General features: G+C 36.2%; 1 protein-coding gene across 1 annotated transcript; it reads right to left on the bottom strand.

The window, feature by feature from the left end:
* Positions 1-123: 123 nt before the first annotated feature.
* TBPL1 (TATA-box binding protein like 1) lies at positions 124-27955 on the bottom strand. Its single transcript, XM_019732770.3, has 7 exons — positions 27713-27955; positions 6659-6837; positions 4575-4657; positions 4350-4413; positions 2712-2815; positions 2526-2620; positions 124-732 (listed from the first exon to the last, which is right to left on the bottom strand). The coding sequence occupies exons 2-7, from the start codon at positions 6791-6793 to the stop codon at positions 653-655; spliced, it is 561 nt and encodes a 186-aa protein (XP_019588329.1). The 5' UTR covers positions 6794-6837; positions 27713-27955; the 3' UTR covers positions 124-652.

Here is a 27955-nt window from a genome sequence, read left to right on the forward strand (position 1 = left end):
ATTCCTATTTGATATTTGGTAACAGAGCATTAAAAGACTATATACACGTGGCATATATATATTTACAAAACACACTTCAAAAAGAAGCCAACACACTTTAGCAAAAGTCTAAGCTTGCATAGATTAAAAAAAAGAATTGTGAATACAATTTTTATTAAAATAGAAAATGGGGAATAAAAGTTACAGAATGGATATGAAGAGAGACCTTTTCCAAACTTTTATTTGTGCACATTCAATTGAAAAAGATAACTTTTACAGGTTCTTTGGTGCCCATATTCAGCATACAAAAATGTAAAAGACTATTCACAAATAAAACACATTAGCTCAAACTGGAAAAAAAATAACAACAAAACAATTTAAGGTAGTGCACACTGTGACAGCTCTGTTTATGGGGACATGAGAATTACTGCGAAAATAAATAGAATGTCTTTGTGTAAAAGCAGCAACGTCATGTCTTGTAAACTTCCTTTTTATATTACAGCAAGGTCTGAAATAAAATCCAAAGGGACTGGTGCTTACACTGTAGCCGTGAATGCATAAAAGAGTCTATTTCCTCAATTACTGTTGGTCCAGTTTTCCTTTTGTTTTGAGTCTAATGTGCAGCAGGTTTAAAAGGTGCTCAGTTAGGGATTCTAACCAATTAAGCGATGAATTATAAAATTTCTTTCCTGCTTTCAAACACAAATGGGTAAATCTGTTCCACAGCAGTAGCGACCGCCTTTACATTGGGCCCTGTAACAAACACAATGAAGGAAGGAGTAAGAAGAGGCAAAGAGTGCTAGAAAAAGCTCACTTGTCAGAATGAAAAATATCCAAGCAGTTCTGGGATCACTGTCTTAAAAAATCTACACTGACATAATTATACACACAGTCATATGAAACACCAAGAGAGTAACATTTTCTTCTGCACAATGAAAGGAAATCTGGAACAAAAATGGTGTTCCTTATCTTGTTTGGGGGCACCAGTGTGAAGAGCATATTTAAAAAAAAATGCACACAACCAATCTCGGAGGAGAATGAGAAGTGCTATAATAGGTTTATTAAAGGAAGAAATGACTGATGGGATGAGACGAGTATTGTCCTTTTGGTCGCTGTAATCTGGCTTTTAGTTAGGCTACTACTGAAGCTCCCAGGAACATCGAGGAACACAGCAGAGCAAAACAAAGCTGCTTCCAAAGTGTTGGGAAACCAGAGGCTGTTATAAACTACATGGTCTAAAAATGCCCACAGATTTACGACTACTTGGCAGCACCATGTTTACTACTAATCTGGCCACCTCACCTTCACAGCTTAGTCAATAGGAAAATAAAAAAGCACAAGTGAATGAAGTGACACTACATATTAATTAATTATATAACACTATATATTATTAATTTATACAATTTATATTCCTCCATAGGAATAACTCTTTAAAACTGTAAATTTTCATTTAAATAGCTCAAAAGAAACATAAAGGTGGACAATACAAAATATTTTCATAAAATCCAATTTGAATAAATACGGTTTCCCTAATAGATACTTCCTTTGAAAGATCCTGAAATCCTACGTATGCACCCACTGTGTACCCTTTGGGTACTGATCACATCTTATCCTGCTCTGCTCCTTCCTGCTCACCGCACCCCCTCACAGAGTATGGTGCTTTGTCCACGGGCAACACTGACTATGTGTTCACTGAATTGTTAATGTGTCCTGGGATATTCCAGATATAAGTATATAATGCATAATAACAAACCAGGTCAAGTTTGTTACAGTGTTAATTACCTATTAACTCAAGATGGATTTTCCATATGCATCGCTTTATTCTAGACATAGCAGGGATTTATCAATAGACTCTGGGCCCCTCAGAAGTCTGGGTTCCGAAGTGTAAAAACAGACAGTTGAAAGAAGGGAACAAACAGACTTGCTCCCCACCAAGGATTTTTAAGATTCAGGCAGAACCCTGGCAATAGGCTTTAAAAGGCTCCAAGGAAGGTATGAAAACTCATGGTATGAATCAAAACTAAAACTTATTTGTTGAGCGTTTAAAGGTGTTAATTAATAATTTCTATTCTACTCTAAGGATTGAAGGAATAAAAATAAAAATTCAAAGATACTAATTTCCCTTAACTCAATTTTGTCAAAAGTTGGGCCTACTAAGTAATGTCCGTACCATTTATAACCACAGTACCTCTAAAAATCATCCTGCACAGCTAACGCTACCCCTTGACATCTATGTGTAGTCTTTGAAACCACCCCTTCCAAATACTTACAAGACTCAAAAGATATAGCAAAATATACATAATGTATAACAAATAGGGATGAACTATGGTTAAATATTTTGCTTATGTAAAACCTCTATGATGTTCATAAAATGTATTTCTCTGGAGTATTTTAATCTACAGTGTTAAAAGTCAAGAGATTGGTTACCCTTGAAGGGCAAAAGTGACTAAAGGGGACAAATTAGACATTATTTCTCTTTTGGCATGGGCACCTCTTATCTCATTCAATCCGTAACTGACAAGTTTGGTTTAAGTATCATAAAATACCTGTTACTGTGATACTTCCTGTTGAAAAAATCTGTAATGTAGCTCTTAGAGATTTTATCCGATAGCACACAGCAGGATGAAGTTCAGGTTCATAACTATACGAAAAAAGTCACAATTAACATAAATATTTATAGCCTGACAAGTAATTTCAAATTGGTAAATTATCTTGATTTTTCAAAGACCTACCTGGCATGAGGTCTATTGTTCTTTGTGAATTCTGGCAAACGGATTTCAAATGGCATGTTACACACTGCTAAAACGTTAACAACCTTAAAATCTGTAAATATTACCTTTAGGAGAGAAGTGAAACTCAATGAATTATTGTGAAACAACAACAAAAAAATCTGCTCATCAGGGAAATCCTTAATAATTAAGTTTCAATCTTTAAAAATAAAAGCAAACAAGCTAAAACAGATATCTTAAGTATAGATCCAGTATTTTAAGTTATCAATGACGCCTTAAATGCTATAATTAAAGAAAAAAAAACAACCTCAAAAACCTCATTAATAAATAAAACTCGAGATGTTTGCATGATTAAAACAGTTCATCGGAGTTATTTTGAATCTTATGGTTTAGTTTAATTTTTTGATACTTTAAATGGGATATTTAATCTACTGGGATAGGAGAGTGAATAGTGAAGGAAAAAATCAAAGCAGAGTCCTCCTTTCAAGAGTCAAAACGGAAGAGCTGTCACTTTAAAACTCAATAAATAGTTGAGTGCACACTGAACTCCAAAGATCAGACTTTTTCTTATACGCAGTAGGGTATAACGACATTTTTGTGAGTTTAGTTAGATGTTTATTTTTGGGTATAGAGTTAGGGATAAAGTGGTAAAATTATGCTTTTAACTGATTGGGATTTCTCTCAACATTTCCAGTTTTATGCTAAGACAAGAATATCCAAGGCAGAAAATGGTATCAACTCAAATTAATAACTTTAGTCATTCCTATCAATATCTCGAATGGTTTCATCTTATTATCATCTTTTCAAACACTCCTCATAAAACCACAATTATGGATAAACTAAGCATCCTCCATCTTAGTACTTGCACAAGGCTGCTGTATAGTTATAAAATTGTGCACATGGCACCATCATTAATCGTGTCTCTATACTGCTACTCTCCACAAGCACTAACTCCCATGTCCCAGCAGCACTTCAGTAGCATCCTGTCACCTTCACCCTCAGGGGACTGAAATCATCAGAAAGAAACTCAACTTCCCATCATTTCCCATCCAAATCCCAAACAGCTGAGGCCCACCTCTTCAGGGACCATAGCTCACGTTTATCTTTCTTTCATTTACTCATCATTTGCAAGTGACTTAGCAAGTCCATAAAGTGCATTAACTTTATTCAAATTTATACCTCTACAGAATTATATCTGACAAGGTTAACCTGCTAGCAATGGTCACTGTCCCAGTGTGAGAGCATGCCAACCAGCATGTACGTATCAACAGGAGCTGCAGGAGCAGCTCTCTCTGTTCATCCTGACATACTTAACTCTTGAGATGATCAAAAACATTTTTTGTTTTTGTTTTTTCCGTAAAAAGTGAAGAAACTCAAAGAGTTGAAAAGGTAGTTAACTTGTAAGGAGACATGTCTGTCTCTTTATAAGAAAGAATTTGGAAAAAAGCGAGGATCCTTTACAAATACCCAAATGGGTAAGTATTACTACTAAATTTTTACACTGAAGAACAGTATAAAAAAACTAGAAAAAGGTCAATCATGAGAGGAGTTTCTGTGGTGATTTCTTTAGTCTATTAATTTTAAATTCACAAAAATAAATCCTTGAGTATTTGCAGTTGGGATAGTTTTTGAAAATGTTACCTGAAAACCTAGTTTCTGCAGACTGCGGGCTAAACGTCTGGCACCAAATTTAGCTTCTTCTTCACTATGGTTTTAAAGAAAGAAAAAGATTAACAGTTATACAGGAAATGAATTTTATACTGAGGAACATGAAAAACTGTACACATGATTTTTTTAAGTCTAGAAATGTACTATCCATGATGGAAAAATTTTAAGATTAAAATTAAAAGCTCAAGTAACATTTACCTTGTTGCTCCAGTGCAAATAATTTTTCCTGAGGACCAAATTGTAGCTGTAATTCTAGGTTTTCTAAGCTTCATTAATACTTTCTGAAAGAAAAAAAACCAATTACATAATAAGGATTACTTTTTCACATATGGTTCTGGCTCTATGTGGTTATTTTAATGTTTAAATACTCCAAGCTTATTCAAGACTGAAATAACTGCTCCAAATCACCCATTCTGAAAACAAGTACCATACTGAACAAAAGAATGTATTAATACAAAACAACATTTAACTAATTGAAAAATACATGGGTCTGTATAAGTCTCTCCTTAATGCTTGAAATCAACGTAAAGTATGTAAACATTTCATCTCTCAGTCCACTCCGGTCACAGAACTGGAATTTTCAGTTTGCATGGATCCTCAGCCATGGCAAATTTGTTCAAACCTCAGGAACTTTGCAGTAGCTGTTACTTTCATCTGGAATATATTTCCTTCAATATTCTCATTTCATTCAGGTCTCCCACCAGATGTCACCTGCATAGAAAGGCCTTCCCTGACTGTTCCAGCAAAACAAACATCCCTTCACTGCCCTCTATTAAATTCTTACTCTGCTTTATTCTGCTTCATGGTACCCATCACTACTTTATATTGTCTTACATATTCCAGGCCCACATACAAATCTTGAATGCAGGTGAAATGTTGGAGCTGGAGATGTAATTCTAGATTTCTTTAGATATGAATGGCATTTAAAGCTATGGGGTTGAACGAAATTACCTACAGAGTAAATATAAGTAGGTCAAGGACTAAGGTCCAAGATAACATGTAACTTAAATTTCACCGCAACTTTTCAGTTATGGAAATATTTATGATATGCCCATTATGTGTAAGAGAGATAAATGTTTACTGAATAATGTAACACAAATGAATCAGACATTTCACCTTAAAGCTTCTGTTACATTTTGAGGTGTTCCCTTTCTCTGTCATGTGCCATATTGTCAAACTAGAATCTAAGCTCTACCAAATCTGGGAAGACAAAATTTACCAAAGAGCCAAAATAAAATTTGAGCTAAAATACATTATGAAATTTCATACACAAGTGGCTGAGAAACACCAGACTGAGTTCATTCTACATTTAATTGTCTTTCATTACCAGCTTGTCCATCAACTCAGCTTGTTCAGTAACCTTCCTAGGAAAAATGACTTCACCATATGGCATGCTAAGTTTAAAAGTAGTGTTAGACATTTTCCTCTCTAAACTTTTTAGCAGATATATTTACCCTTTTTTTTTTAAATGAAGATGGCATTATTGAATAACTTGAAAATCTTTAATTGTGGGACACTGAAAATTTTAAATGAATTTCATTCATCTTTACTTAGTTTCTAGTACTAGGAACTAATGATAATTTAGCTAGGTATACTGGCATCTAATTTTTAGAGCTTAAATAAAGCCTTCATATATATTCTTAATTTCTATAATAAATGTATAAGATATCTCTTTCATCATTCTTTGGTTTATAAAAGCCAAATGAACACCCAATGTCATTTATAATGTTAATCTCAAAACATTAAGGTTAAAAGCAAGTTACCAGCTTTTATTTTAAATATTGCAGGTTTAACAAAAACTAAAATTTAAAATGCACAGGTTAGGACATGAACGATATTTCCAGCAATTTGTTACTAAAGAATACCAACTATCTTGGCTAAAGTGGGGTATGCTAACATACTGCAAAATTTACTACACACACACACACACACACACACACACACACACACACATGCACGCCTGGGCATCATTCAACTATAACTGTATTTGAATAAGTATACATGAAAGTATAAACAGCCCTTCTTCAGCTGAAAGCAATGGAGAGAACAGTAAAATGTCTAGTAGCCAGTGGGTTTGGTAAGACTTGGAGACAAGTCTCCAAAAGCTGCCGCTTCACGAGAGGAGAGGCCGCTTCTACAACAGGGCTCACAGTTGTATCCAGTACAACTGGCACCCGGTAAGAGACAAACTACCTGTAGAGTGAATACGTTTTAGTACAACATGCATATAGCACTATAAAATTAGGCTATGTAAGCACACATACCAAAATTCATATACTTACTCCAACATCACGCTTATAAATTACATTTGCTCCCTCTAAAGCAATCTTCCTTAAGTTCAAATGGCATCTTGTTCTAAAAACACAGACTACATTTGTAATTAGAATGTCCAATGCAACATCACTGTCTGCATCCATTGGGGTAGTTTAAAAACTTAGCTTCCCACCACGAAGATCACATCCTGAGAAATAAAACAAAATAAAGTAATTAAACGTAAATGCTTTGCAAATTTTTCACAATCTTGAAAACTAAAACACAAAGAAAACCCATCATCTTTATTATTCATTTTTTAAAATACTATTCAAATCATGTCCTTCTTTTCCCCACTAAAAATGCCATTTTAAAAAAGATAACATGTCGTATAATATCCTTCCAAATCTGGACCTAACTTTCATTCTTTAAAGTTAATAAGTAACTTTTATACGCCAGGAGCCTGCCAGACTTATCTCCTGCCACTTGCCTTTATAACCATTGTGTTCTAGGTGTATCTCAGTTACGACAATTCTCTAAACACACCAAGTTCAAGGGCTGGACTCCATGGTTCCCATGTCCCACTTGCTAGGGCTATGAAAAGGATGACCTAGTTTTCCTCTATTTCGGATAGAGTAATTGACTTAAGTTTAAAGAAGCAGAAATTCTATTTATGGCATTTATTAACAGACTTTTCTCATTTACTAGTTATTGATTCATTCATTCTTCACTTCTGAATACCTTCTATACACTGAGGATACTGGAGGAAAACATGAGTAAGGCAAAGTCTTTTGTCAAGGAGCTCTAACAAGTAATTCACCATTTTCATCAAGATCAATCTTCCAAAATATGTATCTATTCAAAACTATGATAGGAGCTTTTCTATATACAAACAAAAATGAGCCCAGTTTGTACTGAGCATATGACCCATATCCAGCTAAAAAATTCTGTTTCCACATCTTAAAAAAAAATAAGTAATGGTAATTCAACTTATTTAACCCACAAAAAGAAAATCATAAAACAGTAATAATACCATTACAATTATCTTTACGATTCCTTGCAGCCATGATACATAGAACTAGTATTCTTTATAAGGATTCTATTATGTGACTAAAACAATGAAGGTGCCAAGAGTCCAAATAAAGAAAATTCAACGTTGTTTTTCTGCCTTTCAGTATCTGATGGAACACAGTAAGTCAGACCAAGACTTCTAACAGCTGTAAAGGGTCACACATACAACATCCAATTCTGTGTATCAATTGTACCTCCACTTCATTGTATTTCCTCGCTTTTAAGCTCCCTTCAATCTGCTTATCTTCTTCTTTTTCTGTTCTTTGTGTATGTTTGAGCAACCTTAAATGAGCTGTATGTATCAGGTGGGGCAGGGGTAGCAGTGGCCCTGATGATAGACGTATGGGTAGAGTAATCAGCAGAGGGCAGAGGCAGTTAGCAATACTGATCTTCAGCAACAGACTCAAGGTCTGACTAACCACTTTACTAGTTACTAGAACTTGGGCAAGTTATGCAATCTATCTGTGCCTTGGTTTTTCTCATCTATGACATGTAATAGATGGTGTTGTGGGGATTATAAAAATGTATGAAAAGGACTTAGAACATATATCTGGGAAATAGTGCAAAAATGACAGTGATTATGGACAAAATAAGGTCAAATCAATAGGCAGAATAGATTTCTTAGCATCACTTCCCATGATTGTATTATAACTGCGAGGTGGGGGCTCCTAACTGCTTATCCCAACGTCTATTCCACCCTTCTTTCAAAAGGAACAGAACCCAGATGTCTAGCTGGGCACACTGTGGCAGAAATAAAATACTATGCTTTCCAGGCTCCCTGGCAACAGGTACAGCCAAGAAGCCACATGATTCTGTTTGGTCAAGGAAATATGAAATGAAACAGTTTTGTCTTTTGGGAAGTCTGCTTAGAGGGACTGAACTAGACCAGCAAACACCCCTTTGGCCTTTCTGCTCTTCTGCATTCTTGCTGCCTGGAGTTTGGACATGAGGACGGGAGCCATTTGGGATCATGAGACTGGAAGAGAAGGACGGGAGAACAGTCAACACAGAAGAAACCCGAGTCTCTGATCCCGTGACACTCCTTATTATCCCTGCACTTCCTAATTCAGTTCACGAAGATGAGAGAAAAATCAATTTCCATCTTAAGCCCCTCATATGTTGGATTTCTGTTATATGTAGTCAAACCTAATCCTAATCGACACACATCCCATGAGAATAGGTTACTAACAGCACAACTTAAGGAGAAATTACGCATGACGAAACTATGTCAAATTTACTGTTTCACACAGATTTTTTTACATCAAATAGGCTAAAACAAATTGACTCAGATCTACTACTCTTGAGTATTAAACTGTTGAACTATCTGAGGGGAGAATTCAACGACAATACGTAGGACAACAATAAGTCAAGAAAGGAGTAAAGCAAATCTTTGTGAATGCAAAGAAGCCCTGAAATTCATTTACAATAGATGAAATTAATTTAAAATAGATGACTGTTTCTGTACTTGAGCAACTTGAATTCTAAAAATGAGGTCATGGGCATAGTTCATCATATCACAAGTTACTAAGTGTTCACATTTTAGATTAATAACCTGGAAAGCAGCCTCAGGAAATATTATTACTTTAATAATTATGAAGAAGTCAGTACTTTAAAAAACAGGCATCCTATATGAAAGACTCCACATTTGTGAAGAGGTGTAAAAAAAAGACCCATTTTCAATCTGTTTATCTATTCTGTAACACCAGAGTGGTTCAAACACCCACTTCTTAAGGCTAAGCATATTATATCCCTTTAAGTAGGATAACTAGAATGGCAATCCAGTGAAAGGGACAAATCTCAGTTTCTACAGAGCATCTGACAGCTTATCGTATCTCTTTTAAGTGTAGCTAGCTAATTTATCAATGGGTTAAAAAAGGTCTTCCTGAGTAAACTTTAAAGAGGAATTGATTACTCCTAAAAGTAGTTCAAAAGGCGTAGGTTATTCCTGAAAGTACACATAAAACTTAAATTTTTTTTTAAAAAAAAAGGTGAGTTAAGATGGTGGAAACTAATTCCCAGTGGAGAAGAAATGTTCCAAATTGCTTGTGACTATTACATTACCTATAGTTAAGCAGCTGGAACATCTATTCCCCCACTAAATTCTGAGCTTCTTGACATCAAAGACTGTATCTTAAAGGTCTGTACATTCCCATGGCTCAACACTAAGTCTGGCACCTACGGTAGTAGGTGGTCAATTGTTATATGGTGAATGAATGCTAGAAAATCCAACATTTCATTCTCCAGTCTATATTAAATTTCTCATCTACCTAGAATTCCAAAGTATTTCTTTTAAAATTAGGCATGGAAAAAACTTAAGTTGGCAAGCCGGAAACTCAACTTCCAAAGCCACCTATTTTCATATGAATGCAAAAGAACCAGGAGTGTTTTTCTTCCCTACACACCTTTTAACAGAATATCCATGTATATAGACTATAGCATATGTATATAGACTATTATATTTCATGCGGTTTATATGTAAATTTTTAACTGGTTTATACAGTTCCAAAGGGAATGTTAAGTAACTCCACAAAAAAACATAATATTTGAAAGTGACATATAAACTCACAAATTAGTCACACCTACCAACACTACAGTATGAAATATTTAAGATACACAAAAGGGAAAAAAGAATAATACAATGAACGTCTATGTACCCACTACCCAGCTTAAAAAATAAACATTACAATACAGTTGATGCCTCCCCTTTTACTTCTCCCAAACCACACCCTCATCCCTTCCCTCCAGGGGAAACCTCTACTCTGAATTGGTGTTTTACCATTACATATGTATTATATTCCTAAATCCAAGTAAGTCATGATAAATACACACACACACACTCTGATGGATTTGGTTTGCTAACAGTTCCTTTAGGATTGGCACCTCTGTGTTCATAAGTAGAATTAGCCTATAGTATTCCTTTCCTGGACTGTCCTTATCTGGTTTGAGTATCAAGGTTATACTAGACTCATTAGACAAGTTAGGGTGATTTCTTTCTTTCCTTTTTAATTCTCTGGAGAACAGTTTAGAAGACCTTATCTGAAAATTGTCTGAATCTGTTTCTTGTTTGTTTGCTTGGTGGGTTTTAAAAAAGACTAATTTTATTGAAGAGTTTTAAGGTAATTGATGTCTTCTATTTCTTCTTAAGTCAGTTTTCTTAAATTTTTAAATTTAGTGGCATACAATTTTTCATGATTTTTAAATACATTTTAAAAATCTCTGCTGTAATATACTTACTTCTTTTTCCTTATAATATCACTTGTCACTGCTTTTCTCCCCTTCAATCCTGCTGAATGTTTTTTCTATGTTGTTAAGTTTCTTCAAAGAACAAAAACTATTAGCAGTCAGTTGATCCTCTTTATTAAATTTTTTACCTTATGTTCATCATTTCCTTCTTTCTACATATCTACTTTTTTTCTAATTTCTTACATTGGAAAGTAAGTTGGATGCCTCGTACCTGTCAACATTTAGGCTGATTACAACCAAGTGCTTTAGGTGTGTCTTAAGTTGGACATGTGTTTTGATTATCTCTGGATCCTAACAACATTTAAATTTCCATTATTATTTTTCATGGACTATTTATTTATAAGTTCTCTGCCTTTAGAAATACATGGTGTTTAAGTTCCCTAATAATAAGGAAATGCTAACTTAAAAGAATGAGATACCACTTATTTATATTGACAAATATCAAAGAGTGTTGGTGAAGGTGTGAGTAAACCAACACTCTTATAATTTGGTAGAAAAACTTTCTACAGGAGATAATCTGGCAGTGTACATTCAAATAATTTAAAATGTGCATATAGGTCGAACTGCAGTCAACTGTTAAGAACGCATCTGGAGAAATAATTCAACTGAGCAAAGTATAAATAGAATTATATATCACAATTTTGTTAATAATAACCTACGTGTCCATTTTGAAGGGACTGGCTGAATACAGTACAGCAGTTTTATATAACAGGCTACTAGTAGATTTTACAAATTATAAAACTGCATGAATGTAGACAGAGGTCCAAAATGTGGGGAAAAAAATGGGAGTTCATTTTGGTTTATATATCTATGTACGTACTTATATAGCCAAAATGTTAACAGTTGTTCTATTCAGAGTTGGCATCCGAGTGGCATAAAAAATTTCTTTTCTTCTATTTGTAGAGTCTAGATTTTCTTTTTTAAAACAACAAATATATATTAGATTTACTATAAAAAAATAAATTCCATTTCGATTTAAATTATCCGTTATTTTCCCACTGCCCACAGTTTAATACTGACGGTTTAATTAGGTATTTCATCCTGTTTCTTAAATAAATACCTAGTATGAATTTGTCAAATATTTCCTTCTAATAAAAAGCAAAATTCAAAATTTCAGCTGTTCTAACTTCTGGAAATGTCCTATTTCTAGCTTTCTATTAAAATGCATTGTAGAAAATGAAGCAACTTCTTCCTCGAGCCATGATTTTATGGACAAGGACACACTGTTCTTTAGGTCCTCTGACTGTGTAGTGGTATTTAAAAACATTACTTCAGCAATCATCAAGCTGCAACCTTAAGCATCACCTGAAAAACACTGCCACCTCCTGGCTTTTAAGGCAAATTGCATCCAAGACTACCACATTTAAAATTTTCCACACCAGGAAAAAGATATTTAAACCGAAAGGCCACAACAAACACTATCATGAAAACAAAACAAAAATTACTCTAAAATCTAACTAAAAGCCAAAAGAATAAAACTAAATAAACATGAGTATAGAGAAAAGTAGATTCTAGCAACTTAAAATGTATTCAAGTTGCATCTGAGGATACGGAGGGAGGGCCCTGACAGGTTTAACCACCAAATAAATTACCATCCATGATTTAGAAAATGGCAGAAGGATATGGACTCATTTGCAAACACAACACGAACCCACAGGGTCTTATATAGATCACTCTTTTCTAAAAGTAAGACATGCCATCTAAACTAACTCTTCTTTATAAAGCTCCCAAAATAGCAGATAAGGAAACAGACATTTTGCATTGAGATTCCAACAGATTACTTACACTTGATAGCCTCTCAACCCAGGCCTGTGACCAAGATGGAGAAAACTGAACATTCTGCCTTTTAGAAAGAGGGTGTTCTTTTACATCTGTTTAATAGTACCGCATACACCTTACGTTTCTCTTTTGGAAATTGGTAATAATATCACTGTACCTCCCAGGTGCTTTTAAGGATCCAATATTATTATCTATGTCAAGTACATAGCATACAACATATGTTTCTTAAATGGCAGCTATTACTGTATGATGGATTCACATGTAGTTGAATACTGTAACCAAATGGTTAATGAACAGTTGCAAAACTTGTGAAGTCACATGAACAGACAGAGAAAACCAAGACCTTAACAGATCTGCACACTACAGCCAAAGGGCCAGTGCTGTTCTACAAAAAAGGTTTTATTGAAACAATCATGCTCATGTGTTTACGTAATGACTAGTAGTTCTGACAAAGACCAAATGACCAACAAGCTTACAATAGTTACTATCTGGTCCTTTAAGAAGTTTGCTGATTCCTGAGCCAAGCCCAATGAGGCAGTATCAATAAAATAAAATTTAATACTGAAAAATGTAAAGCTCACATTTTTATTAAAATGACCACAACATCCGTATATTATGGTCCTTCACTGGATACTGGTTTGAACAAAACAGCTGTAAGAGATATTTGAGGGAAATTTGAGCATGAATCCTGAGTGATAAGTGATAATAGGGAACTACTGTTCATTTTGCTAGATAAAATAATAGAGTGGTTACGTAGACAAATATGCTTATTTTTTAGAGATGCATATTGAAATATTCAAGGGGGAATGTCATGTCTGTAGTTTTAAAATATAGGTATTTTTCACTATTTGAACTTAGTAACAAATAGATTTGGATAAAGTTTCAGATGACTCTCTTGGTATCTGGAATCTTGCCATAGGAACCAATTTAGACAATCTATTCTGAGGTACAGAATGGATATGGATAGTAGGTATAATTGTATGTTAAGACCAAAAATGCCACTATTACTGCTTCATCTCTTAACAATTGTTCAATCTAGGCAACAGACATATGGGTGTTCATTACACTGTTCTCCCTACATATTTGTCTGAAAATTTCCATAATAATTTTTAAAAGCTATTTAAGAAAGACTTTTCTTCAAAATAGGTTACACTAAGACAACATGGGGTTTTTATTATGTTACTTTAAAGAAAACAAAACACTCAAACAAACAAAAACACGCCTAGGTTAGATAGGCTTGTCCAGAGCAAAGGGAGTAAGAGTCCCTTTGTTACTGAAACATCTAGAATATCCTGACCATGTCATTTAAAGAGGGCACTGATATCCAGAGGAAAGTAGGATGGTCTGAGATATAAAAAGAGTCGTGTGAGGAAAGTCTCAGGACATTTAGCACAAAGAAGACAGCAGTTGTTCTCAACTATCTGAATAAAAAGGAAACTGAGAGATCCAATTAAAGTCACACAGAAGTAGATCTCATGAGCCACACCAAAAAACAAATAACTGCAAAGTAGTGGGCTCCACAGAAGGTAAGTGTCAAAAAAGGGGGACGTAGTACTAGATAATTAACTAATAGTTAGGAATGTTATAGAACGAGTCTTCAGATAGTAGGTGGCAGATGAGACGAGATGGTTTATAAGATCCCATCTAATTCTAAAATCCCAGATTCTAACATCTTAAAGATATACTATAGACAAATTTAGAAATTACGTACTAAATTTCGTTTAAGTCTACAGCTACTATGGTACTTTAGCTAAATTAACATCCCAATTCTGAACTTCCTACTTTTCCTTCAACATGCATTTGAGTTCAAAGGGGCAGTAAAGGAAGAAAGTTAGATGTACTAAGGGGCAATGGCATAGACAGTGAACAAAACTGTAAAACCTTTAACTTGTTTGGTGGGGTGACATTCTATCATGAGGACATTTTTGTGCATGGCCCAAGAGCTTATACACCAGTCCTTGGGTTTGGCATGTTTGTATTATAGACACATGAAAAAATATATATATATACATATATATATACTAACAGTATGCTTGGTTACAAAAACCCTTGTATCTTCCAAGGAAAGTATTATATAGATACCATCATATAATGTGAAACATCTGGCAAGTGCTTAAGTAAAAGCAAAAGTATCTGATATACAAAGCCATCAGTACATTAAGTTAAACAGAAAGTAACCATCCTCATTACGAGAATGTCTCCACCTACTATATCTCTGATTCAATCTAATACTAATTCTGAAGACTGGTGAACAGGTAGCATTCATGTGAATAACTTGCATCAAAATAAATTGTTACAATTTTTAAAAAATCTGTACTAACACTACAAAAATTTTTTTACGGAAATTAACAGTAACTCTGAGGGTTGCCAGCAACTACCTATTTAAAGAAAAAAATAGTAAAGAGGAGTGTATTTTATGTTTCAGTCAATAAAAATATTTGTAATGGTATTTAAAAGGTGAAGATAGATTTAAATGATGCTGATTTTTCTGAGTGATTAAAACAAAAGATTAAGTCAGTAGTTTACACTCTCATGAAAAAAGTTTCAGTTGAAAACAAATGAAGTGTTTGGAAATTTAAGAATATATAACCAAATGTTTAGACAGTGGCCTACTTAAGAATTTCACTATTTCAGAATGGACTAAAATGTATCTGTAAGGAAAACTGAGATGTTTAAAATGAGGATCCTACTGGAAGCTATGTGACAGCTCTGAACTGTTCCTACCCTTATTTGTAAAACGCAAATACCACCATTTACTCACCACCACAGGAACACCTCACAAATTAAATAGGCTCTACTAAAGTAATGTCATGTTAGCCAATGCAAATTAGTTATTAATTTTAACTAATGTCTAAGTACAGATGACAAGAGAAAAACTTTTACTGAATATAACTTGAAATTTAGGGATTCAAACTCAAAGACGAGAAATGTAGCATATCGATTTCCTATTATGTAAAAGCAAAATTCTGGACAGATTTAGTATTTCAAATCAACAGTCTTAATATATACCTTTTAAAGAAGACAGCATGTCATTTTCTGATTACATAAGAAAAACTCAAAAAGAAAAAAGTCACCCATAATCCTACCACAGTGGTAATTACTAAGTTTTTTTCTATGCTCATATAGACACATTTTGAAGCTGCTAAACCCATGTATTTGTGCAAATTAAACAAGATTGGCATATGTGTATGCTGTGGTATCTAGTCAACAAAGGATTTTGTAAAATTGTTGACAACCTGGGATATAAAAAAATAACAATATTGATTTTCCTTGAATACTAACGAGAGTGAAGTTTTCAAATATTACTACTTGTATTTCTTGTATGTGAACTGTCTCACATTCTTTGTTCATTAATTCTGAGATTTCTTACTGATGTATAAAAACTCTATGTAAAGAATATTAACGTTTTGTCTGCCTATGCCATTCCTTTTGTTAAAAATGATCTATCTCCACTTCTACACTGGCCCACTTCTCCTTGTTCTATAGCTCAGCATCACCTTCATCCAACCAATTCTATAGCAAGTGAACTGGAAATCTAAGCATAGGCCCCTTGCTAGGGCTTGGGGATCCAGCAGTGGACAGGACTTGGGAGAGGGAATGTAGGGGCTCTCAGCTCTGAGAAGGTGAGTTAAAAGTATAAACTGTTCAGACCTGAAGGAGAGCCAGCATAGCTAGAGTGGAAAGAGTGAAACGGGAAAGTGGCGTAAGACCAGGCTGGAGACGCAGGGCGGGGTCAAATCATACCTTCTAGACCATGTGAAAATTGTTCATATTTATCCCAAGAGCAATAGTGACCTAAAAGAGAAGCAAGAGATCACACGATATATTTGGTTTTAAAACATACGAGTAAATCACTGCCACTTCTGTGAAAGGACAATGGACTGGAAGATAATAATGGGCAGAAAAGGCAGGCAGGGTCTAGTACAGTAGTTCTGGTGAGAGATGGCAGTCGTGGGGAGCAGGGGGGATGAAGACGGAACTAAGTGACAGAAGAGAGAAGGTTTCAGGAGACAGATAAACAGAGCTTCATGATTGATCCAGGGAAGAGGAAAAGGGAACTGGAGGATGACTCCAGATTTGTGGCCTAAGATACTATGTACTGAGACTGGAACACTGGAGGGAGAGCAGGTTTGCAGGGGCGATGGAAAGGAGGGGTAAGGATTCTGTTTTGGATATGCTGAATTGAAGGAACTTGGGAGACAACCAAGAGGAGGTACAAAACAATCAGATAAGAGTCCGTTCCTCAGGATAGCTCTAGGTCTAGATTGGAGGTGAAAATTTGGAAACCCTAGTATAGAAGGTAATGAAAACCATGATGGGTAAAATAAGAAATCAAAGGAACTAAGACATCTGACCTGCACGACTGAACCAGAGTATCCCTGAGTCCCATTACCATGTTGCTATCCATACCACTATCATTGCATTTTCCAACACTAGTGAAATTTCCTACTTATAGATGTCTCCTTGGTACACAATGAGCTTCTCAGATGCATGACCAGCAAATCTTACTTATTTCTGTACCCTAGTCTTGGCATAGCTCCCAAGGCACTAAACACATTCAATACAATGTCTGTAAGAGCTTAATTGTTAGCTTGACATTATTAAAAAGCAGTACCTATACACACACACACACACACACACACACACACACACACTAAAGTTTAAGAGCGCAGACTCTGTAGCAGATTACTTGGGTTAAATCCAGACTCTACCATTTATCAGTCAAGTGACCTTGGGTAAATTATTTAACACCTTTGTGCCTCGATGTCCTCATCTGTAAAATAATGCATATAACAGTACCTACATCACAGAGTGTTGTGAAAATTGAAATTTCATGCGAAGAACTTAGCACACAGTACTTGCGCATGGTAAGCATTCAAATTTAACTCTTCTCATTGTTAAAGGATATTATTATATCCTTTCTTCATCTTCCACGAATAGAGAAATGTTCAAAAATGGAAAGGATTTCCAGTTGTTTGTTACGGTCCTCAAGCTTTGGAACACAAAACAGATAACGTTCCTCAAGTCTAAAATCAAGGGGTAAAAATAAATACAATTTTGATGTATCTGATAAATGAAATTAGTATTTAAAAAAACAGCTAAATTTTAACAGCAAATTTAGAAAAAAAGTCCCAACAACAAAACTGTTTCAAACTATAATAAATAGTTGTAGACTGGTTTGGATATCAAATTACAACAAAACTGTTTATCATGTTCTTTTCATTTAAAGTGTAAATTTATCATGGTCATTTCATTTCAAGTGGAAGGCATCAGTTTTCTCCACAGGCATTACTTGTTTCCCTATTTTCCCATATTACTGGTGATCATTTAAAAGAGTAGAAGCTTATCTCTTTCTAGAGTATCTTGATATTTGTCCCAAGCTACCCATAATAAGTAACTGCAGTTTGTGAGACTAATTTAGCCATTAAGCTGATGCTCACTCATAAAACAGCAAAATTTTGTAAAGATTATTATTTTTTTTTTTTGCAAGTATAAATGTTAATTCACTAGGTAGCTAACAAACCCTCCTTCAGCTTCTGGTTGGTGTCAGGGTGAGCATGCATCAAGTAAAACTTCTCTGTATTCTGATTTTTATTTCGAGTGTGAATGCAGAGTTCAAACTTGAAACACTGACAGCTCATTAAGAATTTAGTCAAGAGAAAGCACCGCAAGGTGAAAACGTAAGAAGTGAAATTTCCTATTTTGACAGTTTCCTTTCAACTGTTTTCATAGGTTTACCCTTCGTTAAAAATGCCTGTGTTCGTGTAGACAGCCTGTTGTAAGGACTATGCCATGCATGACATCCAGGTTAAGAAAAGGAAGGTTAAGATTATGAAATTAGCTGCTTGGGAAATAGTGCACAGAGTTCAAACTTTTCCAGTTAAAAAATAGTTTTGTTACTATTTGGGAAAAAAATTTAACATACTTAACTAAAAGGAAACAGGATTATAAAATGAATACTCGTTCTACATATAAGCACCAATAATGTGATATATAAATGATGTATTACAGAATTGTACACCCGAAATCTATGTAACTTTACTAACAATTGTCACCCCACATATTTTAATTAAAAACAAACGAACAAAATTTCTTGTTTTACTTAGAACTAGATAGATCTTTAATTGATTGAGAGCTATGTCACTCAAAAAAAGATAAATATGGAGAACTTAGCTAAAGATCAAAAGAAAGCCATACATTTTTTTTAAAAATTGGAAACTAAGGTCTGTGAGAAAGACTAAAGGACACTGATTTAAAATTAGAACAATACTAAACTGAGTAATTAAATAATAACACACAAGTAAACAAGAGGCTTCTTACATACAACACACAAGAGTGATAAGGAAATGTTCTGATTGGAACACTGGTTCTTAACTATCAAGAAGACAAAACAAAACAAAATAAAAACTATGAAGAGGCTCAATCCCTAAAGATATTGCTTAACTAACCTCTGTAGGGCCTTGATTTTTAAAACATTTCCAAGTTGTTTCTAATGGGCAGTCAGTTGAGAACCACTGGACTGAAACACCACAATAGGTCATCAAAATAATGGAATTTTCCTTTCAGTAAGAAGGTCTTTAAAAGGGGCTATAGTCTCATATCAGGACTTTATCACAGAGAACATCAAGATTTCTGCACTCTGTTTACCATGCATTGTTTCCTTAACTTGGATTCATGCACTAAATCGTCACAATCTGCCTTTTGCCTCTGCATGGTGTGAAACGTGATGATTGAATGGCTCACTGCTGAATAGTGTCACAGCTGAAACTCCCTCTTATTAGACCCATCCAGGTCATAAAGTACTGGGGAACCTCTGATTTTCAAAATTTTCCCTCTGGTACCACCCCCATCCTTTGTTTCTGTGGTACCTTTCCTAGGTTCTCCTCCCATCTCAAATACTTTTCTGTCTGCTCCTTAACTCAGTTCTTAACTGAAGTCTATGCCAGGCCCTGAAAAGCTCAACAACAGGTTAGGTAAGGAATCCCTTGAAATTATTTATATATGTACACACACATTTGGACATGTACATGAGGAGGCCTCTGTTTTCTTGATATTTTCAAATGAGTTTAAGATCCCTGAAATTTAAGATCACTGCCTTAAATCCTTTTCTTCATTAAACTTTCAGGCTTCAATTGCTATTGCTATTCAGTAGTTTATGGCTCCTACTACATCAGTTCTGACCTATCAGAGATCTGAATCCATATCCTTAACCGTCTGTTAGGCATATTAATTACATTAAAACACATCCAAAATTAATTAATCCCCTCAGAAATACTGTCTCTTCATTCTTACTTTCAGTTAATGGAGCGACCATCCAACACTCACACACGTGACTCAGAAATTTCAGAATCACCCGTCAGCTGGTCTTTTTCTCCTACACCCTGTTAACTTCTCATCTAGCTTCTTCTCCACATCAAAAGCATCAATGTTTTATTTTAGGCTTTCACATGTCATGATGGCTACAGCCTTCTAATGGAGCTCCCTGCTTGCAACCTCTCCAATCTGGTCCATCTACCCACCAAATAGGCAACCAGAATTATCTTCCTAATGGTGCTACAGCCCTGTTGAAAGAAACATCTCTTGGCTCTTAGGGACAAAACAGAATCTAATTTGCTTGGAATGCAGTGAGCTTCACATCTCCAATATACCTTTTGTAACCTAATTTCCCACTTCCAACACACATTAACAGTCTCAACTTTTTACCATTCCTCTTGCAATAGCAGACCCTTTCCTGATTTTATATCTGCCTAGGATGCCCTTTCCCCACTCCTTCAACTAACAAATTATTACTCGTTATTGCATTGACTCAGTATGCAACTGATGTGAACCAAGCACCGCGGCTAGACACTGGGAACCTAGCTCAGAACAACAAGGTCAAGACAGTTGTATTCCTGAGGAAGAAACAACAAAATAGAGAAGCCATAAAAGTAATGAGAGAATGTGATCTACGCTATAAAGAAAAAAGACGACACAAGAGAAACTTGAGAAGGAATGATCCAGGAAGGCCTCTTACCTTCCTCAAAGATGAGAAATTATTCTTAAAATTAGATCTTGAAGGATAAGGAGCCGGCCACATGAAACACTCAGAGAAAAGACCCCAAGCAGAGGGCACAGAAAATGCAAAGGCGCTGTCTGTATAACTGGCTCCTGGACTGGAGGCACCACACTCCTTGAAGAGAACTGTTTCATATAAATGTGAGTCTTTAGAATTTGGCTTAGTAACTGGCACTGGGTCATCAACTGAATAAATAGTTGCTGAATTAAATGAATGCTTTAAGAACAATTGAAAGAATTGTGGGGTTAGGAGATTGAGTGGAAAGCATAGACGCTTTTCACTGTAACAATAAGCTTAGTAACCCCAAACCACGTAAGTTCTTCAACAGTATCCTACTATTTCCTCCACTTTCTGGTATGTTCTCCTTAGTGTTCCTGCACTTAACATGTTGTTATTGGTTTGGGTTCAGATCCCCAAATCCTGAGGAGCAACTGTGTTCCAGGAGCATTTATAAATACAGAAATATAATACATTTCTGAGGTAAGGAAGAGTTATTTTTATTACAACACGCATACAGACCCTCAGCACTTCTGATACATAGTTCCTTTCCCTCTATTTCACTCCCAAGGGTCCGAACTCATCCATAAGCTAAGTTCATTCCATGACGGCTGGTCATAGGCTGGCTATCCTGTCAGTTACTTCTAGCACAGCAACCATCCAATTCAATAGGGCTTGATGATAAAGTCATTATTCCTTTTTTTTTTACAAAGGGAGAGTAAGGATACAAGACAAGACAAATTAAGTTAAGAATATAATTTCATACATTTGAATCTCTTCCAATTTGACAGGCCCAAAACAAAAAGCCTACAGAGTAAATTAACAGTCACATATTTTTCATGTACACACAAATGAACAATTATCCAAGTAGTGTCACACTGTGTATGGAAGCAGAATTTTCAAGATTACTAGCCAGCCAACGGTTTTCTCTGCTATCATGACTTAAAGATTCACATTAGCAATATGCTGCTGAGAAGATGACAAAAGTTTTATTCATCAAGCTTTTTTTTCCATTGGGAACTGTTGAGACCTGTCACATCTCTTACCTCCGCCTCTCCGTCCCACCACTACCAAAAAAGAGAACCGAGTTAGGAAATCTAGCACCCCTTGAGATGAGCACACTAAGTCTGTGTGGAGGAAGGTCTAATGAATCAGGGACCGTGTCTTCAACATGTTGTGCCTCCTAAACCACCATAACCTGCATCCAGCAGAGATGCGGGAATGTCGGCAACCCACGAGCAATTCCAGGAGGCTCATTACAACCTCACGCCGTTCCACATGCAGACAAGTAACTGGATATACCCACGAAGCTCACTGGAGCCGTAAGCAGGAAAGAAAAAAGAGGCTTTGTGGCTCAACAAAAGTTATCTGGCAAATTAAAAAGAATGAGGTGGTTCTTGCTCCACAAAAGTTTCACGTTCACTATGAATCTTAGCTGAGGTGCAAACAACAATTAGGTTCTATAAATGTTGACTATTGTCGTAAACCAAATAATCCATCTTCACATATGCACTTTTGGGTTACACATGGGCTTTAGTATCTTCACATCTGAAGGACGGTAGCATCTGTCCCTGAAAAAGTATGGTGGAAAGAACACTAGGGCGCCATTAACAATGTGTTAGACAGATCTTTATCTCAAAACAGGCAGGTTTTATTATGGAAAATAACACTGGCACCTTGGAGACCTGTTTTCCTAAAAAAACCCTCTAATACAGTGTGTGTGTGTGTGTGACAGAGAGAGAGAGAGAGAGAGAGAGAGAGAACAAGAGAGTATGAGAGAGCGAGAGCACGCGCCATCATTTCCTTACTTATCTCAATATTTTTTAGATCCAGAATCCATGATGACTACAGAAATAATGTTAACAATATTACATCAATACTAAATCTATTCTGGCCAAGGTAGTTATCACTCAGATCAACAGTATCAACTAGACTTTATACTCTTTAAACAAGAAAACAAAGACACACCTCTAAATACAAGCATATTTGCCAATCTTCTGGGGGGAAGGGTATAAAAACTATAACAAATAAACAAAAACAGCACAACATAGAAGAAGAAATTCTAAAACGTTACCTCTGAACAGTTAAAGCAAAACAAACTTTTAATAATATATTCCATATAAACTTCTATAGTACATATTTTATAAAAAATATTTCAACTAAAAACCAAGACCTGGATGTGAGCCAAAACTGGAAAAAGAGTTTGCAATTCATTGTATATAAGTATAAATATTTATTTTCTAGTCAGAAGTTTCAAATGTCCATACAACCAAACTGTAACATTTGGACTTAACTTTAAAAAGTTAGCTATTTCAATGAACAGTTAAACAAAGCTATAATTATCAAGTTATTACCCAAGTAGGTAGCCTTAGTATTTGGTGTTCGCCTTACCATAAACAAATAATTTTGCAATCTTATACAGTCACTCTTGAGCTTCTTGAATTATTGGACTAGAGCAGCAGTTTCAGCTACCTCTAAAATTACACGACAGCCACTATGTAGAACATTTATAGTGACACAGAAAACTCAAGTTAAATAGCTTGACAATGACACCAACAAGTTTCAAGTTTACCATCATTTAAGGTTATACAAGTAAAAAATCGTGTCTTCTAAAGAAAGACTAATTCTGCTAAATGAAACCATTGGGGTCTATTGCTTTTATTCAGAAGTACCACACAGCTAAACAAGCGGTCGAGTCCACAGGGAAATAGCCTTTCAATAGCTGCGACACAGAGCCAGACCAGGCTTTGTTGGCCTTCCTTTTCCTAGAAACAGAGATGTCTCTTTTTACCGAGTCCATCTGCCATAAGTGATAACCAGATGCCTGTGTGACAATTCAAAATTAAAACAAAAGTGCTTCCCCTCCCAAAATCTAACAGCAGAGATGAGTCCAACAGTCAGTGATCACAAAGAATGTCAATGCTTTAATAGAAAGCTTCCAAGTGCAAGAAACAAAGCATTCAAGTGGTCTAATGGTTCATGTTGAATGCACTACTGAGCACCATTACTAGCACCAGTTCATGTTTTTTCAGCTAACTCTGCTGAGCCTTGTTCTAAGCGCTTTACACTTAGTGACTGGCTCAAGGCCGGAAGCAGTACTGGCACCAAGCTGAACTCGGGCAGCCTGTATCCAGAGTCCACACTCTGAGGCTCTATACTAACCCTAATCCCAAGAAAGTCTAACTGATTTTCATCAAAACTATTATCTCGCAATGAAAATATTTGTCATTTATTGGTTGGAGGGAGGTTAACACGTGATTCTGTGGAACCATTTCATGAATAAAAACAATTTTTTACTTATTTTAAAAGGTTGTGAGTTAAAAAAAAAAAAAAGAGTTAAAAACAAAAACATACCATAAACCAATGTCTATAATGTCTATGGTGCCAAACACGAAGTACTGAAGTCATCCACACATGTCCTGAGAAAACTCTGTCCTTAACACAACAATACAGTTTTCAGTACTTTGTCTTGATGGAGGAATATCGCATGGCCAGAGTTCCCAGCAAACTTTTGTGCTGCATTTTTTGGTGAAATTTTAAACAGTTTCATTATTGACCCACATGAAGGCTGATGTGAACCAGCCCAGAATTCACCTTAGTGTGTTTAACGTTTTATGGGATCCCCAGCAGCATGCTTCAAGTACAAAATAAGCCATTTAACCAAATTCTGAATTTTATCACCCTTTGTCACAGGGTAAGACCAAATGTGTACAATTTCTGATATGACCTGATTCCTTTCCAGTAATGACATACTCCTGGAATAATGCGTTTTCACAATTATACACACACACACACAGACACACACACACACACAGCATGAACATACAATGTGATAGTGACTTATTGTCCTGAACCTCAAGAAGCTTCTAATTTTGTAGGCATGATGAAATACATACACCAGTAACTATAGCACCAAGCAGCATGTAATTAAAACATCTTAAATTCAAATTTTTGTCTGTCATATTTTGTCTATATCCATGTGTGTCATTTCTTTGCTATCTACAAGTGCACAAAAAGCACGTGAATAGAAACAACTTTCACCCAGCTTTGCATACCTGATGTGGCATCAGGCATATAAAAGGTATAACAAATGTGGGTGTAAATTGCAGGAAATCTTTATTTATTAATTCAAATGTCACAATAGAGCTAAATTTTCAAAGCACTACAGGTTTTGACTCAGAGACACAGAAGAAACAGTCTACTATAAATTCTTCTAAATTCATTTTAAACTTTCCTTTTCATAGCAATTATAATTTCATCACACAGTCTATGATGCAACAAAAGGAAATCAATCACCAGATTACAGGCCTCCTTCACCTAAAACAGCACTGATACCCACTCAACTAGATTATACAGTATTTGCTGATTTTTCAAATAACATGCCACATCCATAACCACAAAAATTTTGATATGACAATTTTTCACATGAAGAAAAATTTGTGGAAGTCACTTCAAATGACCCCTCAAATTGGGCAAAATGTCATTTCAGTCAAATATTTGGATGCAAAATGATCAGAAAAGACTGATGTTAAGTTTTTTAGAATATGAAAATCCAAGACTCAGTTAAAAAACACACAGCAGGTTCTGCAAATACTCTTTTACCCTTAAAAAAGTGACTACATCTACAATTATAGTACCACCACTTGGACTTCTAAAACTACCGTTTATTCTATTAAAAAGTTCAAATATTTTTACATGCATTATTTTAATATAGTCTTTTGATTCTCAGCATAAGGCTCTTATCTGTTGTATTGCATAACCAAGTTATTCAGAATGAATACAGAACATCTGACACGACCACTCCAATTCTCCAAGTAAAGGGGAGGGATACAGAAGGAATATACAACAGACAAAGTAACATTAATGAAAAGGATATACAGGCCAAGGACGCATGTTGAAAACTCCCTAAGAAACAGAAATAATACAAATAGCATAACAAATCATTTTTGATTGGGACATGATTAAGTAAGGAGAGGAAATAAAACACCAAATGCTGAGAGTGTGAGAGCAGAGAGCAGGGAAAGCATATTGGATTGTTAATAAAGGTGGAAGGGCTTGACCCCCCACTCAAACGTGGAAGGGATATAGGCAACAGCAAATAAGGTCTAGGTGAAGGGAATGTGATGGCAGCCCTGAGACAGGGAATTCACTATGTCTCAACGTGCACTATGAAAATCCTGGGGCTTAACATCCAACAGCCTCAAGTGTGGTCCCTTAAAGAAGAACAGCTATTATGAAAAATTATACAAAGGTCCTTGATTCATTAACCTAAAGATTACAATATTGGGTTTTTCTTCTGAGATTCTCAAAATGCAATTTTAAGTTTCCCAGTGTTTACACTTCCCATCTTTGTTAAAGGAAAACAGCCCACCTCTTTGCACATGAAATTCCTTTAACAAGAGACATTGACCCCCAATTCCATGAAAAAGCCTGAGTTAAAAACTCTATATTATGGTATTAGTCAAAATCAAGAGCGCACAATAGATCATTACAGTTTCTGAGAATGATTTTGAGGGCAGAAAATATGAAAAGGAGGGGCTGGGGATAAGGATGACACCTTTTTAAGAGAAACCAGGCACAGTGATAAAAAAAAAAAAAAAGGTAGAGGACAAACAGAAGCTGTGATTTATCAGTTTTATTTTCATCTTTAATCTTTGATTTTATATCAAGACCTCTGTTCCTACTGAACACAAAAATGGTATTACTGTAGTGAGTATGAGACCTTTTCCGTGTGCCACAGAAGAACCTCATTTACTGACCTAGAATTGTTTTGGAAAGTATAAAACCATTAAATAGTGGTGTAAGGTTTAGAAAGAGAACATACGCGGGTAAGTATTTAACTGGACACTCCAAACTGTGAATAATTCTTTAAACAAGACAGTAATAAAAACCCCTTCTCGATTTGAATGAATTGCCATTTTCTCAAACTTCCAAAGAGACTGCAGATTATAGATGAACTTGCTCTTTATAGTTCTCTTTTTCAATTTCCCTAGGGAATCTGCCATTGTTTCTTCACACAAAATCACACCAAGCTTATTTCCTTCTGTTTTCTTGAGCCAATTTTAAGGCACTGTTCTTAACCCTAAATACACAAGCCCACGCTGGTTAACTGCCAGTGTCGCTTTGGAACTGCAGGTGACAGATGCAGTTAAGAGAGCTCACAGATGTGGATTGACTGCAGTTTAAGCCTTATTGCAACGAGCACATACAGAGCCCGCAGATAACACATCTCGGCAGAAGAGAGTTTTAAAAACCGTCACTCACAATTAAATTTACTTTTATGATTCTTACTGGCTAATGTTATTAAGTGCTTATCCTGACTCTTGCCCCTGCTCAGCCCTACCCACAATTCATTTTATCTTCCCCAGTTTCCAGATCCTTCTGCACATTTTTTGGTTAATAAAAATAATAAAATAAAGCGGGGCTCTTGGCATTACTAGAACCAGGGACCGACGATGGTGCTATTTGGGAGCCTTCCCGCCACAGCAAAGGCTGCTTAAGTTTCCTGGGAAGCAACGGACCCCGAGCATCTTTGCGCGATCCCTCTCTCCCTGGGTGAGGGCTTCAGAGAGACAGATGGGGGAAATCTCCCTTCTCCTATCTTTCCCAGTGGTGGCCAACATAAAAAATAAAACACCTCTTTTCTTGTCCTACACCCCGTTGGATAACGCTTCCAAGCAGTTACGCCCCACCCCCACTCCGTTATCCCTAAGATCCCCAAACACCACTCTGTTCTCCGAAGAACTGGACACTCCCTCGGCCCCCGGACCTATTTCCCCCACCTGAGCGCCTCTCCTCCAGTCATCCGCCCCCGCACACCCCACCCGCAGCCCAGCCCCCGCTCCTCACACGCCCGCCCAGCGCCCAGATGCCCTGCACCGGGCACTCCGGCCGCCCAGCCGCCCGTGTTCCCCCCTCCCAGGGTCGCCTACGAGGTTACCGTGGGAAGAGGGGGCGGCGGCAGAGGACGCGGCGGCAGCGCTGCTGCCGGTTGCGTCGGACGCGAAGGATAAGCTGGAGGACAAGGATGATGATGAGGCGGGCACGCTCCCCAGTCTCCATGGAACTCCCGCCCCGGCCCGTTGCTAGGAGCCCCCGAGGCTCGGGCTCCGTCTTTCTCGCTTTGTTGTTCCGGGTACGGGGCGGCCGCCGCTTCTCCGCGACAATAAATAGACCAGACGCG

This window comes from Rhinolophus sinicus, chromosome 2 (genome assembly GCF_057876585.1).
Source record: "Rhinolophus sinicus isolate RSI-liver-muscle chromosome 2, RSI-T2T, whole genome shotgun sequence".
Taxonomy (NCBI): domain Eukaryota; kingdom Metazoa; phylum Chordata; class Mammalia; order Chiroptera; family Rhinolophidae; genus Rhinolophus; species Rhinolophus sinicus.